The sequence below is a fragment of the Calidris pugnax genome, unplaced genomic scaffold (assembly GCF_001431845.1).
Source record: "Calidris pugnax isolate Ruff unplaced genomic scaffold, ASM143184v1 scaffold13, whole genome shotgun sequence".
Classification (NCBI taxonomy): domain Eukaryota; kingdom Metazoa; phylum Chordata; class Aves; order Charadriiformes; family Scolopacidae; genus Calidris; species Calidris pugnax.
Genome location: NW_015090810.1, coordinates 11084540 through 11100185, shown reverse-complemented (window position 1 = coordinate 11100185; position 15646 = coordinate 11084540). Strand labels below are relative to the sequence as shown.

General features: G+C 42.4%; 1 protein-coding gene across 1 annotated transcript; it reads left to right on the top strand.

Moving 5' to 3' along the window:
- Positions 1 to 498: 498 nt before the first annotated feature.
- On the top strand, positions 499 to 5096 carry TSHZ1 (teashirt zinc finger homeobox 1; the record flags this gene model as incomplete). Its single annotated transcript, XM_014938441.1, has 1 exon — positions 499 to 5096. A coding segment is annotated over one exon (3189 nt), but the record flags the coding sequence as incomplete, so codon positions are not given.
- Positions 5097 to 15646: the final 10550 nt, after the last annotated feature.

Below are 15646 nucleotides of genomic sequence, written 5' to 3'. Positions count from 1 at the left end.
CAGAAAAGGCCCTGGAAGCTGTAGCTTAAGCCAGTGTGCTAGAAAAGACAGCCCTGGTGAGACGGAGGTGGCCAAGCCAATGGTCCTGAGTGCCTAGGTCTGAGGAGTGCAGGTCAGCTGCAACGGGTTGCACGTACGTGGGGAGGTAAACATAGCTCAGTGCCAGGCCACTTTTTAAGTTGATAAAAACTGTTTTAGTGGGCTCTCTGTTTGATTTTGGTTTTGATATTATGGTATCTGCTGTGGTCCTGGCACATATTTTACTGCTGAAGTCAAAGTTTATTCTTAGATAGCGCTGATATCAAACCGCAACCAGGACAGAGTATGTGGATTTATAGGTGGACTGGGTGAGTGATGGTGAGTTTGGTTTCTGGATGTATCTTCAAAATTTGTTGTCTTTATGGTTACTTCTTTTAGTACAGAAGACAGCAATGATGTAAATTGTGCGTGTTTGATAACTTTGTCTTGTTTTTTTTCCCCCCTCTCCCCTCTTGTATTTTAGCATATGTTCCTGAGGAGGAATTGAAAGCAGCAGAAATAGATGAAGACAGCGTGGAAGATGATGGGCTGTCTCTGGACATCCAGGAGAATGAGTATTTGTGCAATGAAGAAGCGGAGATCAAAGAGGCTCAAAGCTACCAGAACTCCCCAGTCAGCACTGCAACTAATCAGGATGCAGGCTATGGTTCGCCGTTTAGTGAAAACAGCGATCAGCTGGCCCATTTCAAAAGCACTTCCTCTAAAGAAGAGAAAGAGGATCCTCAGTGCACAGACAATGTTTCCTATCCACAGGACAGCTTGGCACAAATAAAGGCTGTGTATGCAAATTTGCTTTCAGAGACTTGCTGGTCCAGTTTAGCTTTGGACTTAAAGAAATCCAATCCGACCACCAGCAACAACAGCGTCAGCCAGAACGAGAACACCACCAGTACTGACACCAACGCCAGTTCCCAGAGTACTAGTACCACCAGTACCAACACCAGTACCAGTACAACTACCAGTAATACTAGTAACAGTAATAGCAACAGTGGTGGCTCAGGCTATGACTGGCACCAAGCTGCACTGGCGAAAACGTTGCAGCAGACCTCGTCGTACGGACTTCTCCCAGAGCCTAGTCTTTTCAGCACGGTACAGCTTTACCGGCAAAACAATAAACTCTATGGGTCTGTGTTCACCGGTGCTAGCAAGTTCCGATGCAAAGACTGCAGCGCAGCCTATGACACGCTGGTGGAGCTGACAGTGCACATGAACGAAACTGGACATTACCGTGATGACAACAGAGATAAAGAAGCCGACAAGACCAAACGGTGGTCAAAGCCTAGAAAACGATCACTTATGGAAATGGAAGGCAAAGAGGATGCCCAAAAAGTGCTGAAGTGCATGTACTGTGGGCATTCGTTTGAATCTTTACAGGACCTCAGTGTCCATATGATAAAAACAAAGCATTACCAGAAAGTGCCTCTGAAGGAGCCAGTACCAGCCATCACTAAATTGGTCCCTTCTACCAAAAAGCGAGCACTTCAGGACTTAGCTTCACCTTGTTCACCTGAGCCAACAGGGATCACTGCAGAAGCTTCCCTGGGTGAGTCTGCAAAGGATCAGAAAACTGCCAACCCCTACGTGACTCCAAACAACCGCTATGGCTATCAAAATGGTGCTAGCTACACTTGGCAGTTTGAGGCACGCAAAGCCCAAATACTGAAATGCATGGAATGTGGCAGTTCCCATGACACTTTGCAGCAGCTCACTGCTCACATGATGGTCACCGGTCATTTCTTGAAGGTGACCAATTCTGCTTCCAAAAAAGGCAAACAGCTAGTATTGGACCCTGTGGTGGAGGAGAAGATACAGTCTATACCTCTTCCACCCACCACCCACACAAGGCTACCAGCCTCCAACATTAAAAAGCAGCCCGATTCCCCAGCGGGCTCTACAAACTCGGAGGAAAAGAAGGACCTAGAGAAGGAAAAGGTGGTGGTCAGTGAAACAGAGAAAAAGATTAAAGAAGAGAATGAGGACTCTACAGAGAAATTTGAGCCAACAACTTTGTACCAGTACCTCAGAGAGGAGGACCTAGATGATAGTCCTAAAGGCGGAATTGACATATTGAAATCCCTGGAGAACACGGTGACAACAGCTATCAGCAAAGCTCAGAACGGAGCACCTTCCTGGGGAGGATATCCCAGTATCCATGCAGCCTACCAGCTCCCAGGAACAGTCAAACCCCTTCAGCCCGCAGTGCAGAGCGTTCAGATGCAGCCGTCCTACGCCAGCAGCGTAAAATCACTGTCCTCAGAACACAACGCCCTCATCCATTCCCCGGGCAGTCTCACACCCCCGCCTCACAAGAGCAATGTATCTGCTATGGAGGAACTAGTGGAGAAAGTTACCGGTAAAATCAACGTGAAGAAGGAAGAAAAGCCTGTGGAGAAAGAGAAGAGTTCTCCAGTCAAACCCATGTCACCTGCTGCTAAAGAAAACAAGGACTTCCCCAAAGCAGAAGAAATAAATAACAAGCAGCAGCAGAAGAAAAGCTCTGAGACAGAAGTTCAGAAGGTCAAAAAGGATAGTCCAGCAGAAGCACATACGCCAAATGGTACAGAGCCACTTAAAGCAAAGGTTGCAAATGGCTGTAACAATTTAGGAATCATCACAGATCATTCACCTGAGCCATCCTTCATTAATCCATTGAGCGCTCTGCAGTCCATTATGAACACCCACTTAGGCAAGATCTCTAAGCCGGTAAGCCCCTCTCTGGACCCTTTGGCCATGCTGTACAAAATTAGCAACAGCATGTTGGACAAACCCATTTACCCAACCACTCCGGTCAAGCAGGCTGATGCCATTGACCGGTATTACTATGAGAACAGTGATCAACCTATTGATTTAACCAAGTCCAAAAACAAACCTCTTGTTTCCAGCGTGGCTGACTCTGCCTCATCCCCGCTAAGGGAGAGTGCCCTGCTGGACATTTCCGATATGGTGAAGAACCTCACAGGACGTTTGACACCCAAGTCTTCAACTCCGTCTACCGTGTCAGAGAAGTCTGATGCTGACGGGAGCAGTTTTGAGGAAGCTCTGGATGAACTGTCGCCAGTACACAAGAGGAAGGGCAGACAGTCCAACTGGAACCCTCAGCATCTTCTGATCCTTCAAGCCCAGTTTGCTTCCAGCTTGAGGGAGACCCCAGAAGGCAAATACATTATGTCGGACCTAGGTCCACAAGAGCGGGTACACATCTCTAAGTTTACTGGTCTTTCCATGACCACAATTAGCCACTGGCTGGCCAATGTGAAATATCAGTTAAGGAGGACAGGTGGAACTAAATTTTTAAAGAACTTGGACACAGGACATCCTGTTTTCTTTTGCAATGATTGTGCCTCTCAGTTCAGGACTGCTTCTACGTACATAAGTCACTTAGAGACACACCTAGGGTTTAGTTTGAAGGATCTGTCAAAGTTGCCACTTAACCAGATTCAAGAACAGCAGAATGTTTCAAAAGTCCTCACAAACAAGACTTTGGGCTCACTTGGAATTGCCGAGGAGGACTTAGGCTCCACATTCCAGTGTAAGCTCTGTAACCGAACTTTTGCAAGCAAGCATGCAGTCAAACTGCACCTTAGTAAAACACATGGCAAGTCCCCAGAGGACCATCTGATCTATGTAACTGAGTTAGAAAAACAATAGCGTCCAGGTAAGCAGCCAGGTATGCAAGTGACCACAGGAACATTGCACTAAACTTCTTCATAGTACTGCACTAGGCCTGACCTGAGCCTCTGAAATCAGTCTTACTTTTGTTGCTGAACTGCCTATCTGGACCTTGGTTTTTCTTACACTTATTTTGTAGTTATATTTATATGCTCTTTGTCTGATCTGTGCATGGTTATTTTTTGTTTCTGTTTTTATTTTTTGTGAGTCAAAGTCTGACCTTTATTTTCAACATCTGTCCTTGATGTTAAGCTATCTTTTGTAGAATATAGCGGGAGACACTATTGAGAGACATTAATTTAGCCGTAAAGAAAGACACAAAGAACAATGATAAAGAGACATCCTAAAATTACAAAGTTGCCATGACAATAAAGGTCACAGAACCTGGTAGTGTCAAGTTTTAACCCTCTGAGAACTGTAATAGCATTTCTGTGCCTTTCCCAGTGACTAAATAAGTAAATAAGGAAAAACAAAGCAAAACATAAGGCTTAAAGGCATTTCATTCAAATAAAAGCTGTGTCGGAAGCAGAACCTATTTTTTTTAAATGAATGAGCTTCTTTTTTTTTTTTTTTAATGCAGAACTGGTTTGTGAAGAAATTGTGCATGCAGTCCTTGGAAGAAGGAGAGCTGTGTAGTACTCAAGGGGTTAGGAAGCCACAACTGTATAAGTTAAATAATAATTAAAAAAAAAAACAAACCAAGTTGCCACTATGCCCAAACCCTCTGGATGCTGAGAATTGCCACTTTTTGGCAAAAAAAAAAAAAAAAAAAAAAGTATGCAAGCTGTTATTTAAAACAAGTGTAAAAATGCTCTTTTCATTTCTTTCCTTTTTTTTTTTTTTTTTCCTGTAAAATACTGCAGTTTATAGTTATTTACAAATGTTAAGCTTTGGTACAAGCTGACCTTTCTATAGTGTGCTGCATTGGTAAATGAAAACAAAAAAATGGGGCAAATGTTGGATTCTGTTCCTTGTAAATTGCCAGCATCAGCTTAAAAAAATACATGTTACATATCGTACCATTTTAAACTGTTCAACTTTCTTTGTACCTTCTGGCTGTATGCTTTCTCTTTTAACTTTTTATATTGTCATTTTATATTCGATTTCTGTGTATATAATGTAAAACCACACTTTTTGAATAAAATTTAGTTCCTGCAGCTTGATATAAATAGAGGAATTTTACTGGCACCTGCATCTTTCCAGATGCATGTACTTAAAGGAACTATCTGACAAAAAAATAAATAAATAAAAATAAAGCAAGCAATGCACTATGAATTATACATTTTGATGTTTTATCATTAATATTGTACAGTACATTTTGGTTCACACAATTAAATCCACTGTTTTCTCAAGTGTAAAATAAACCCACATGCAGTTCTTGATTTACATACATTGTCATGTCGTCATTATCTTGCCTTTGAGGTGTTATTCCAGCAATAAGAGGCATCGTTTATATAATCAACCGGCAGAAATCTATTGGAAATCATCTCTCGTGATCCGGATGCTGACGTGTTTCATTCGGAGCCGCGCTGCTCATAACCTCTGGCAGGAGATGTGCGGTGGGTGCGTGCTGCGGAAGGGACGGAGTCGGTGGGGCGCCATCAATCAGCGACGCCCGTTCTGCTCCTCACTCAGGTACCAGAAGGGCTGCAGAGGTTTTGGCCAAGTTAATTTTCCTCCGCTGTATGACTGTACCCGTAGCTGTTTTCTGTGCGTGTTCAAAGGCCGTCTCCTCCCTCCCTTTCTGGGGCAAAACCCCTTTTGATTTCACGCCTTGCGTAGCCAGAGGCTGTGGCTCCTGCCCCTGCGGTCTGTGGGACGCGGCGGTACCTGCCTGCCTGCCAGCGGGGAAGGCCTCTGAGGCTTCGACACCAGTTCTTACTTACCGTACAAGCAGGCAGACCTGTGTTTCTCTGTACTTTTTAAATATTGCATTTTGAGGTAAGCCGAGTGCTATCATATCAGGTGTTTCCCTTAATCTTTATTTCTGTTCTGTTGAATGCAGATGTCATTTAGAATGTAAAAGAGAGCTGTCAGAGCCTTCACTTCTCTATCTCCTGAGTGCTTTGACAGTTACAGTGTATGAAAGCCTGGGATCTGCTATCCATTACACTTTTTGGAGGGGCTATTAAATATGAGGACCTAGAGGGGTTTGCTTTCACATGGTATTAGTGATACTATTGTGTTATATATACTTCTGTGTACCTCTGTATTTCTCTTCCTTCTTCTCAGTTCTGCAAGTAATTTAAATGTAAGATCTTTGCTTCCAAACACAGTGAGGTTCTACATTTAATCTCTACTTTAGTTACAACCCCAGAAATACCCCTGCATTGTTCTGTTTTCTGCCAGAGCCTGGCAGGTCCAGGTCAGCTATATTTACATAGTATTTCTAAGTAGCGTAGGGAAGTGCCATGAGGTTTTTTTTTTTAAATGTCCCTTACTTTCTTCGCTGCTAACTACCTATGTCCTTCAGGGGATCTAGCCATTTAGACATTTCAGTTCAATTACTGGATGATTATGTACTTTGGGCCCAAGGGGTGGTGAGGAAGAATAACAGTCAGGCCTACGGCTGTAATACAGAGCCTTTAAATAATAACCCTTTGAAGTTTTGTTTACTTTACCACGGGCCTGCAAACATGTGATTATAGTATATGCTGTATTACATTGCAGTAGTGGGTGAAAAGGTTGAAAGGGAGAAATAATAGCTCTAAAGTGGGTTTGAATCTAATGTAAATCCATTAAAACTCATTTTGAAACATGGCATGTAAAGTGAGTTCTCAACACCAGGTGACTCCCTCGAGAGGTGTTTATGACATTGCTAAATCCGTTCAGTTCTGATAGCTTCAGAATTGGACAATCACTCATCATCTGTGCCACTGTCTGAAGAAAGTCCATTTAGAATAAACTAGCAGCTTTACCTGGCGACTATGCTGATGTAACACTTTCTAAGACTGAAATATGAAGTAGATGAAAATTTGAGGGCTCTGATGTTTCACTTGCTTAACAAAATGAAGCTCAGCAACAATATGATCTTTATTCTTTGGATTTTTGCCACTTTTGTTTAAATATCGCATTTCTGAAAAATTTCCTTTTAAAACAAAAATTGCACACAGTTTAAAAGCAAGTTATTCTTTTCCTTGAAATCGGTTTGCGGGTTTATTTCTTCTTTATTGCAAGAAGATTTCAACAAAGGTAAGTTTGTACTATTTTATTAGTAGCCACTAAAGCTCCTACATGGAGGAGACCACATCACCTTTCAGGACTGGTCTTGAAGAAGAGCCTTAAAACCCATAGCAGTCACGCAAGCCTCTCCACCGGTTTTGTGACCTATCCAAAATCCATTGCACCTGATTCTTTTCAAAGATGTATACAGCTACATTTTTTTCCAGCCTTACGTTGCTGGTGTTTGCATGTTTGCCTGTATCTGTTCTCAGAAGGGAGGATCTAGCTTTGTCTATTTCACAGTTTTTTCGATTCCTCCTTCCTGCACTTTCCCGTGTTGCTGTTTTGAAGCTGATGCAAACCCCTGCAAATTTGAGAGATCTGTGTGCTGATGACATTAGTCCTGAATGAAATGACATATTTTTCTTTTTTTAATAGCATTTGGTGGGCTATTCACTAATGTCTTCTGCACCGTAACTTTGTTACAGCTTTCTCTGGGTAGTTACGCGGGTGATGATGACACCACACATGATCTGTCGTTATCGTGGAGGCCACTGAAATGCTTATACTATTAAGTATAAAGGCATGAAAATATACACATTATCTTGCATTAGGCTGATCAAGGCACAGTGCATCAGCTTCTGCCTGCAATTTCCAAAGCCATCTCAAATTTGAGCGTGTTGTATTCTTTAAATGATATGGCAGGGGTCCTGGTTAGGAGACCTCCCAGGAGAGGCCAGTTTCCATGTGGAGTGTTCTCGCAGCTCTGTAGGTGTCGGTCTCCTGGCTGATGCAGCACAGAGTTACTCTCCCAGCATGAAAGTAGCAGGAAGTGGGATTTCACCATCTGTTCACTGAAATTTAAAGCGGGGTCCTTTTCTGTTCATGTATGAGAATAGAATGCTAACCCCAATTTACTGGCCAGATACTAATCTAGATAACAGGATTCTTCCAAACTTTTGTTTCCCCTGCTGTTCTGATTGTGTTTTCTCATAATGTTTTATGTGGCTTTGTATAGTTCCTCTTCATCACTGCGTATAGTTGCCTTCATCCTACAGGTAGGTGGAGTGACCACATTTTGGGATGAAAAACACTATTCTAAGTACAAGGTGATACGGTAGTTAAATGAAAATATCAATACTCAAAACTCTGTGTGTTGTAAAAAAGAATATTTTACAAGTCTATTTAGATGATGCAGATTACCTGAAGTTAATATCATTTGTGAAATGTACTTGTTTGTCCAGCATCTTTGTTAGGTTTGTTTTTTGACTAGCGATGTAGCAAAACTGATTTTAGAATAGTTTAGCACTAAGCGGACACTGATATGTGGCAAATGGACCTCTTCGTTTTCAGACAACCAGTATTAGAATAGGTGATGGTTAGAAAAGCTGTTCACCTTCCCACTGAGAATGAGAAGGTCCAGTTACTCTGTTGTGAAGATCACTTTTTTTTTACACTCTTTGCTTCAGTCTTGGCTGGTGACCTGCTGAATCGAGTCAGCATGGTCAAAACATGTACGTTTCTGTCCTAATTACTGTAGCTGTTACCTCTGTTTTTTTTCCCCTCACCTTAAAAAAATAAGAAGTTTAAATTTTACTAGCTATGTCCAGGTTGTCAGCATTCTTACGGTTTTTACTTCTGGATAAACTTCTTACTGTAAAACAAAATGTGGGGGAGGATTAACTGTTAAAATTATTCATTCTTTTTAATAAAGCTTTTTTCTAAGTAAATTGTTCAGGGCACAATGGGTTGACCATCAGTACTGCATAATTCTGAACAAATTTAGTACAGTGACAGTGTACTGTACTTCTGTCCAGAGTGGTTGTGTCAGCATTGTCTGAAGATGGAGGTTAAAGCCTGGCAGGTTCCTGACCAGGCTTGTCAGATGTAGGACACCTGCAGCTAAATGCCACGTGGGCACTTGAGGAAGGAGGGGTGGAGTCTGGTTGCCTGTGACCCATCTGCTCTTGTAGGAGTGCATTTGCTCAGAAGAGCATATATTATGAAATTTTAAGGGGTTATAGGACGCATTAGGCAAATGTAGGCCAACCTTCAGGGTCATGCAGATGGAAGTCGTCTCTCTCGGTAATCACGACAACTTGTCCAAAGCCTTCTCCTTAAGAGCGTGTACGTACTGAAGTTTGTATTAGAGCTTGTCTGTGAAACACAAAAGTGGGGTAGTACCTGTAGTTCCTGCCCAAAAAGATAACACCCATGATGGTGGAATCCAGAAAGCAGCATCCTAAAAATCATCTAGTCAGAAATGGTGCCCAAAGCTCCTGACCACCAGGTAGGGGCCTATCCACTAGTGCATGCTCTCAGGCACAGTTCTTTACTCACCAGAAAGTTTATAATCAGAATAAATAGTTGAGTTCAGTCCAATGTAATCTGGGATGGAAGATCCAAAAGCTGAGAGCAAGCAGTTTCTTTCAAGTAAGTTCACTAGTGGCCTGGTGGGTGCTAAATTAGTTTGGCAAAATGCATTAACCTGCCAGCTGGCACTTCAGTTTCATTATATCATCCTATGCATTGCTATGCTCAGAATCCCTTCACCCCTTGACATTCCTTTCGGAGGAGTTTGGATACCCAAGACTGCATAGTGCTGAGGTCAAATATGGGTCCTGCTGAATTACTTGAAATCGTGAGGTTTCTTGTTTTTGAATGGCAGGACACAGTGCTGTACCTTGGAAATGGGCATTGTCTTCAGATGCAGGGAGATAGATTGGGTCACGCACCATTTGCCACCATTCTGCAGCTAGTGGAGACCATTGCCATAAAGCCCTGAAGACTGCCTCTGGAAGTGAAACCCAGCTAGCGAAAAACAAGAATTCTGCCCCTCTCACCTTCCTCTCTCCCCCCAGTACTGCACAGTGTATTGGGGCATGCCAAGAAATTCTGGTTTCACCTGAGCGTTTCTGAGTAGCAGTGTTCTGTGAAAACTGGCCTTCTTCTTCAAGTCCTGGTTAGGCTTAGTTTATCGCTGCACGGTTCCAACGTGTAACGTCTTATTTGTTGTCATGGAAGCACTGCTCCAGGCTCAGTGTCAGGAACAACCTCTGCTCCCCGCTCTCCCCCCGGTCTCCAGCACAGCAAGGAGAATGGGCAGAGCAGCTCCGCGCGTCGCCATCCTTCTGCAAGGAGTCTGAGGGTGGACCGGGAGGGAGAGGAACGGGATAGCAGGGGATTTTGATCTTGATAAAGGGGTACAAAGTTTTATGTTTTAAGACAACCTCTTAACTGCAGCTTAACCCGCTCTGCCTGGCAATACAAGAGGTGGCTCTTGAAAATGCTGCCCTTTGGCTTCAGGGTCTTTGACATCTCATTGCTTAGTACTTATAAAGGTGAAAAAGTTGTGTAGTAGATCAGTTCTGCTCATCCTACATTCCAAGGGAAAGCTAGACCCGCTGTGGGTAGGATGGGAGATTCATTAATGGCTTTTCTCACTGGTATAAGTCACTCCCTAGGCATTTTCATTCTGGACTTTTTTTTCAATTTAGACTAAAGTACTTTGGAAGCAATTTAAACCAAACTGGAAAAGCCACTTTTATTCTGTAATAAGAAAAACTGCCCAGAGCTGCTGTGGCAGGGAAACTGCCTAATGCTACCAGTGTAACTATAATGGTTTAACTGGAAAATTCTCACAGTAAACAGGCTTTAGGTTTATTAATGTGCAAATGCTGTCTCTAAAAAACACTGCAGCCTCAGACACTGCCCACAATTGGTATATTACTTGGCAGTCCAAGGTCAAACACACTCAGCATGTTTGCAATGGGCACGCTGTATTAATAATTATATATAGTAGTATCCGAGTGTGTAGCATGATGATAAAATGTGGTTCAAGGATGCACTGTATAGCACATTTCTTTTCGCAGTCATGTGTGTCTTTATGTTCAAGGGAGAGTTGTATTCTTAGCTGCCTCTAAAGTGCTATCTTGCTAAAGTTTGTAGCATTTAGCATTAACTGTCTCTACTATTTCTCATCACTACTTTTCTGTGGCGGGATAATGTGAAAAATTAGATAGCTTTGCTCTAAAAAAGGCAGCAGGTCTAGACTTAACATTGCATGGGGATCCTCCGCCCGAGTTTTGGGGGTTGGTGAGTGTCACATTTCACATTTTTAAAGTGTGCTTTGACAACTGGGAATCTGGAAAAGTGCAAAGAAGAAATAGGACCGAGGAACGCCTAAGAACAGAGTCTAACAATCAGCAGCCGTCCTAAGGGTAAAAGCAGCACAAAAAAGAATTGGAGCTTGGAGATCCACCGTGAGAAGAGGGAAAAGATGGGAAAAAGAAATGATAGGAGAACAATTGCTGTTTGCGAGAGCAGGGATTTTGAAAGCTAGGACTAAGAGGGGTGAAAAGGGAAAGGCTGGAAGGCCTGTGTGCCTGTTAGGAAACAATAGGGGACCTAGCTAGGTAAAGCTCAAAGGGGCTCTGTGCTGGGAGATAGGAACATCCCTGAGTGATGTCTGGGAACCTCCCTGACCTTCTGCCAAAAACACGGAACGAGGCTGTATTTGTCTCAGGAAGAAAACACGGTTTTGTAGTGGACAGCTGGATTATTCAATGTAAAAACTTCATAGGATTGCCGGTTCAAAAGCTGGAGGGTCAGGGAGAAGGAGAGATAAGGAGGGAATGTAATGCAACGGTGAAGGCTTCTACCTGGTGTTGCATAAGACAGGGAGAGGAGTAAAGAGGAAGCTTTACATGGAGGAAATCTAATGGTTGTTTTGTTGATGGTGGTTGGTATTTTTTCCAACTTCAGTATTTCTAAGAGCAATAACTGCATCAAACTTTTATGGCGATAACAACAGGGTCCGGGGCCCTAAGTACGCTGGTTGAAGTGAAAACACATAGTAACGGTAGTTACCATCTCATTTAAGACAAGACATAACAAGGGGGTGTAAAAGCCATCAGAAACAGGGGAGAAGGTGGTGCAATTTTGTAGGCTCCCCATGTACATAAATTGAGCGCTTGCCGTCATTTAATTTTTAAAGACATTAAAATAGATGCGTCGCAGTCTCTACTGGCCATCCACCTATCTGCTCTCAGTTGGCAACTTCACTATTGATGTCTGGGCATCATTTTAAGTGAGCACTTAAGGTTGAGTATCAAGGGAAGGTATTTATAGTTTCAGCAGAGTGGGTTGATAGCTATTCCAGCCCCAGATGGGAATTGGGTTACATGACAGATCAGGCTGCCTTCCAATTTTATCCAATACTAGCGATAAGGGGAGGGGGGGAGGGAGGACAGCTGCGAGTGTATAGTCCTTCTAGGGTTAAAGATCCTAATGCTTTAAAGAGAATGTCTAAAAGAAAATTTCTTTCTGAAATAATTTATGGAAATGCCGTGCTCCCTTTGAAGGTTCCATGTCACTGCATGGCACTACGCAATGTTCTCTTTCTTCACCTGTCAGGCAAGGACCACCTCGAAGAGTCTCACTGCTGATTACTAGTTAATTGTCATTAATAAGTGACAACTGACATTATGGGGGCTTAATGCAGAGAGAACAGAAAAGAGCCACAGATATTCTAATGAGCTGACTCCTACGTGCCCTCTATTGTTGTCGAAAATGAGGAGCTGTCGTCATTGTTCAGGAGATGGGCTTCAATTGCTCTGGAAAAATATTCTCTTTTAATTTCTTTATGCATAGATAATTCCTGGTGCACTCTCTCTCCCTCTCTCCGTCTGTCTCTCTTGCTCTTTCTCTCTCATACACACACACAGAGACACACACACACCTTTCTATGAACACAGTGAAAACTTCCACTGATGATACACAATATGTATAAAGACGCAGTAAAGCTTTTTTAGTCCTTTGATTTAGATACGCACACATGCAGGCATATGTGTATGCACATACACACAGACTATCTACACATAAATGCAAATCACCAAGATGTTTAGTTTATTTTAAGACTCAGGAAAGGGTTGGGCATGCACAACTTCACTAAGAAAAGGAACCAAAAGGGGATGGTCAAGACTGTATGAGCTGATGCATGAAGTTAGGACTGGAGAAGTCCCATTCTGTCACTAGTGCGAGGAATTTTGAAGTGAAGGCAATGAGTGCACACAGATTTCAGGTATAGGTACCTAAAATTAGGTCCTTGCTCTTAATTTAAATAGTAGCTTAATGACTTGATGATTTTCAAAACTGTCAAACAGGCAGGAGCTCCCTGGGAGGCAGTGGTGGCTGCGGATGCTCAACACTGCCGGCTGAAAGTCAAATCCATTCTTTGCACACTTTTTGAAAATCTCAGCCAGCAGAGGGCCAGGAATTTGGGGGAGATGATTTAATTAGGCATCAAACTCTGGGTTGCATTTCCTGAGAGTTTCAGAAAACTAGGAGTTCTGTTTACATCAGACAAGTATGATTGATCCAGGATAAACTGGCTTCTGCGCAATGCCAGATGAAACGTGTATATATACATATAAAAGAGACTTTATTACTTAGCAGATTTGGGATAAGCAGGGTTCTGACAACCACCAAGAACGTCTCCAAAAGTCAGGAAATCACCCATGATTCTTGAGGTAAAAATTTAGGTGAAACAAACTGAAGCCAGAGATGTTGTTATGATGATGCCAGCTTTTCCTACCAATTTTGAAGCAACAGAATCACCTGTATCAAATATCCAAGTATGGCTGGCACTTGAGGTCTAAATTGTAGAAGAGGAATTTTCTATTTTTACCAATAAATATCCAAGAGTTTCCATTCTGCAACAATAAATTGCATGTCTGTATTGCTCTCTAACATTTAAGGCTGTGCGGGTTTGCCTGAGAAGTGGCTTATCCATTGTCTTTCGACTATCTGCACAAAGGGGATAGCCCATCATTTACAGGGGAATTTCATTTCCATTGCACAGTTTAAGTTTAAAACTCAAGATTCACAGGAAAAAAAAATGAAAATGAGATGCCTCACTTATATTGTGCTTGGAGCGAAGACATTCATTAACATTCTCTGTCTTACTGCTTGCCAAGGCCCAAACAAAAGATAGAGCCTGGAACAATGGCCTGAAATGAGGAACACAACCGAAGCAGTCGTGCAGGAAGCCTGCCATTTCCCATGGTTTGGGGACCTGGAGCCAATGTATAGTGCCCTGAGCACATGTGTGGATGTGTGGAAGTGGAAAACTACCCAACTGACAGTAGGTCATCTTTTTTTTTTTTTTTTTTTTTTTTTTTTTTTTTTTTTTTTTTTTTTTTTTTTTTTAATGCTGAGCTTCCCAATGAAGTCCACAGATACCATGTCTTACATTGCCATAGTGCAGCTTGATGGGTCCTCATTCCCAGCTCTGTACGTGACTTTGGATATGACCTCTCTGTGGGTGAACCTACCCATCGTTGAAAGAGATGAGATAATGCCTGTGTGGCAGAGAAGACACATGCTGTAATTTGTGGTGAAAGAGTTTGTGATACTGCATAGAAAGCATTTCTTGACATTGCCGGTGTCTTTTCAGTTACTGCACTGTCTTTAAAATTTCCTTTTGGAGAAGGCAGTTGAAAAGATCACAGTCCAAGCCATTTCGGTTCCTGAGGCAAGAGGTCAGCTTGATGCTCTTTGCGGTGCTCCTCTACCTTCTTACCCTCTGGGTTAGGAAGCTCCCCACTGCCCACCACTAAGCTCAGTCTAGGGTCACAGCTGCCAGGGCAGCTTCATATCCAAATCTATCACAACAGTTGTTATTGTCCTCATAATTCTTCCCCTTCTTGCTTCCTTTCTAGCTGCAGCAAAACAGTTTTGGCAGCTTCTGGAAATTTCTGCCCCCTGGACCCCAGAGAATCTGATGCTAGATACTGGTGATGTCAGCTGAAGTTAGTACGTTGAGTGGAGCAGGTAAAATTTGGGGTCCTAGGAAGACTGGATGTCTTATTGCTTTTAATACCATTGATCTTATTAATGCTACTGGAATGTAGCAAAAATTGATGGAGTCGTTCCTAAGTGGAGTCGTTTTCTTCTTTATCGAGAGTCCTGCAGAGTAAAATTGAACAATTGCTCTCCTGCCCTATGTACTTCTTCCCTCTCAAATTAGAGTCATTAAACCTATTTTCATTGTGTATGTGTACTAGAGATTGTCACTCAAGACCTTTTGAACATTTTAGCAAACACTTTCAAATGACTGGGACTGTGGTATTCTTCTTTAAATAATTTACAATCATTAAAATGACATCAGACTATCTCCAGTTCTGGCATTCTTTCCAGTCACTGTCTCTCACAGATGTCTATGTGGGATGAAGGTAAAGCTGGGTCTGTAATGATGGATGTCCCTTGCAGAAAGTGGTTTAGAATAACCCAGGACACACAACGAAGCCAGAACTGGAGATAGTCTTATCTCACTTTTAGAGCTGTAAATTATTTAAGGGAACGCTCCAGCTCCAGGAAACTGAGGTTACAGCAAATATTAAGCTTCCTGTATGGCTATTTTTCTTGTGTCAGGTGGTGTGGCAGAGTTTATTCATAGGCATTCAGGGGCTGTGGAAATAATCAGCAAACGAGGAAAATATTTCATTTTCTTCTGCTATTTCTCATGTCAGATTTCTAGAGAGCTAAGGCTTGAGGTTTAGGGCCCTTTGCATTGAATTCAGATTCATAAAGATCCTCTTGATGGCTAGAAAACATTGCTCCAAACTAATAGATGCATTGTCAATAGGGATTATTAAGACTTCACAAAATGCTCCAAGTAACAACGTATCTTTTATCTCATCAAATGAAAGACGCTCCGGTCCAATGACTGTTAATAACTAACTAACTCAAGAAACAATGCCATGAAGTTGCAATG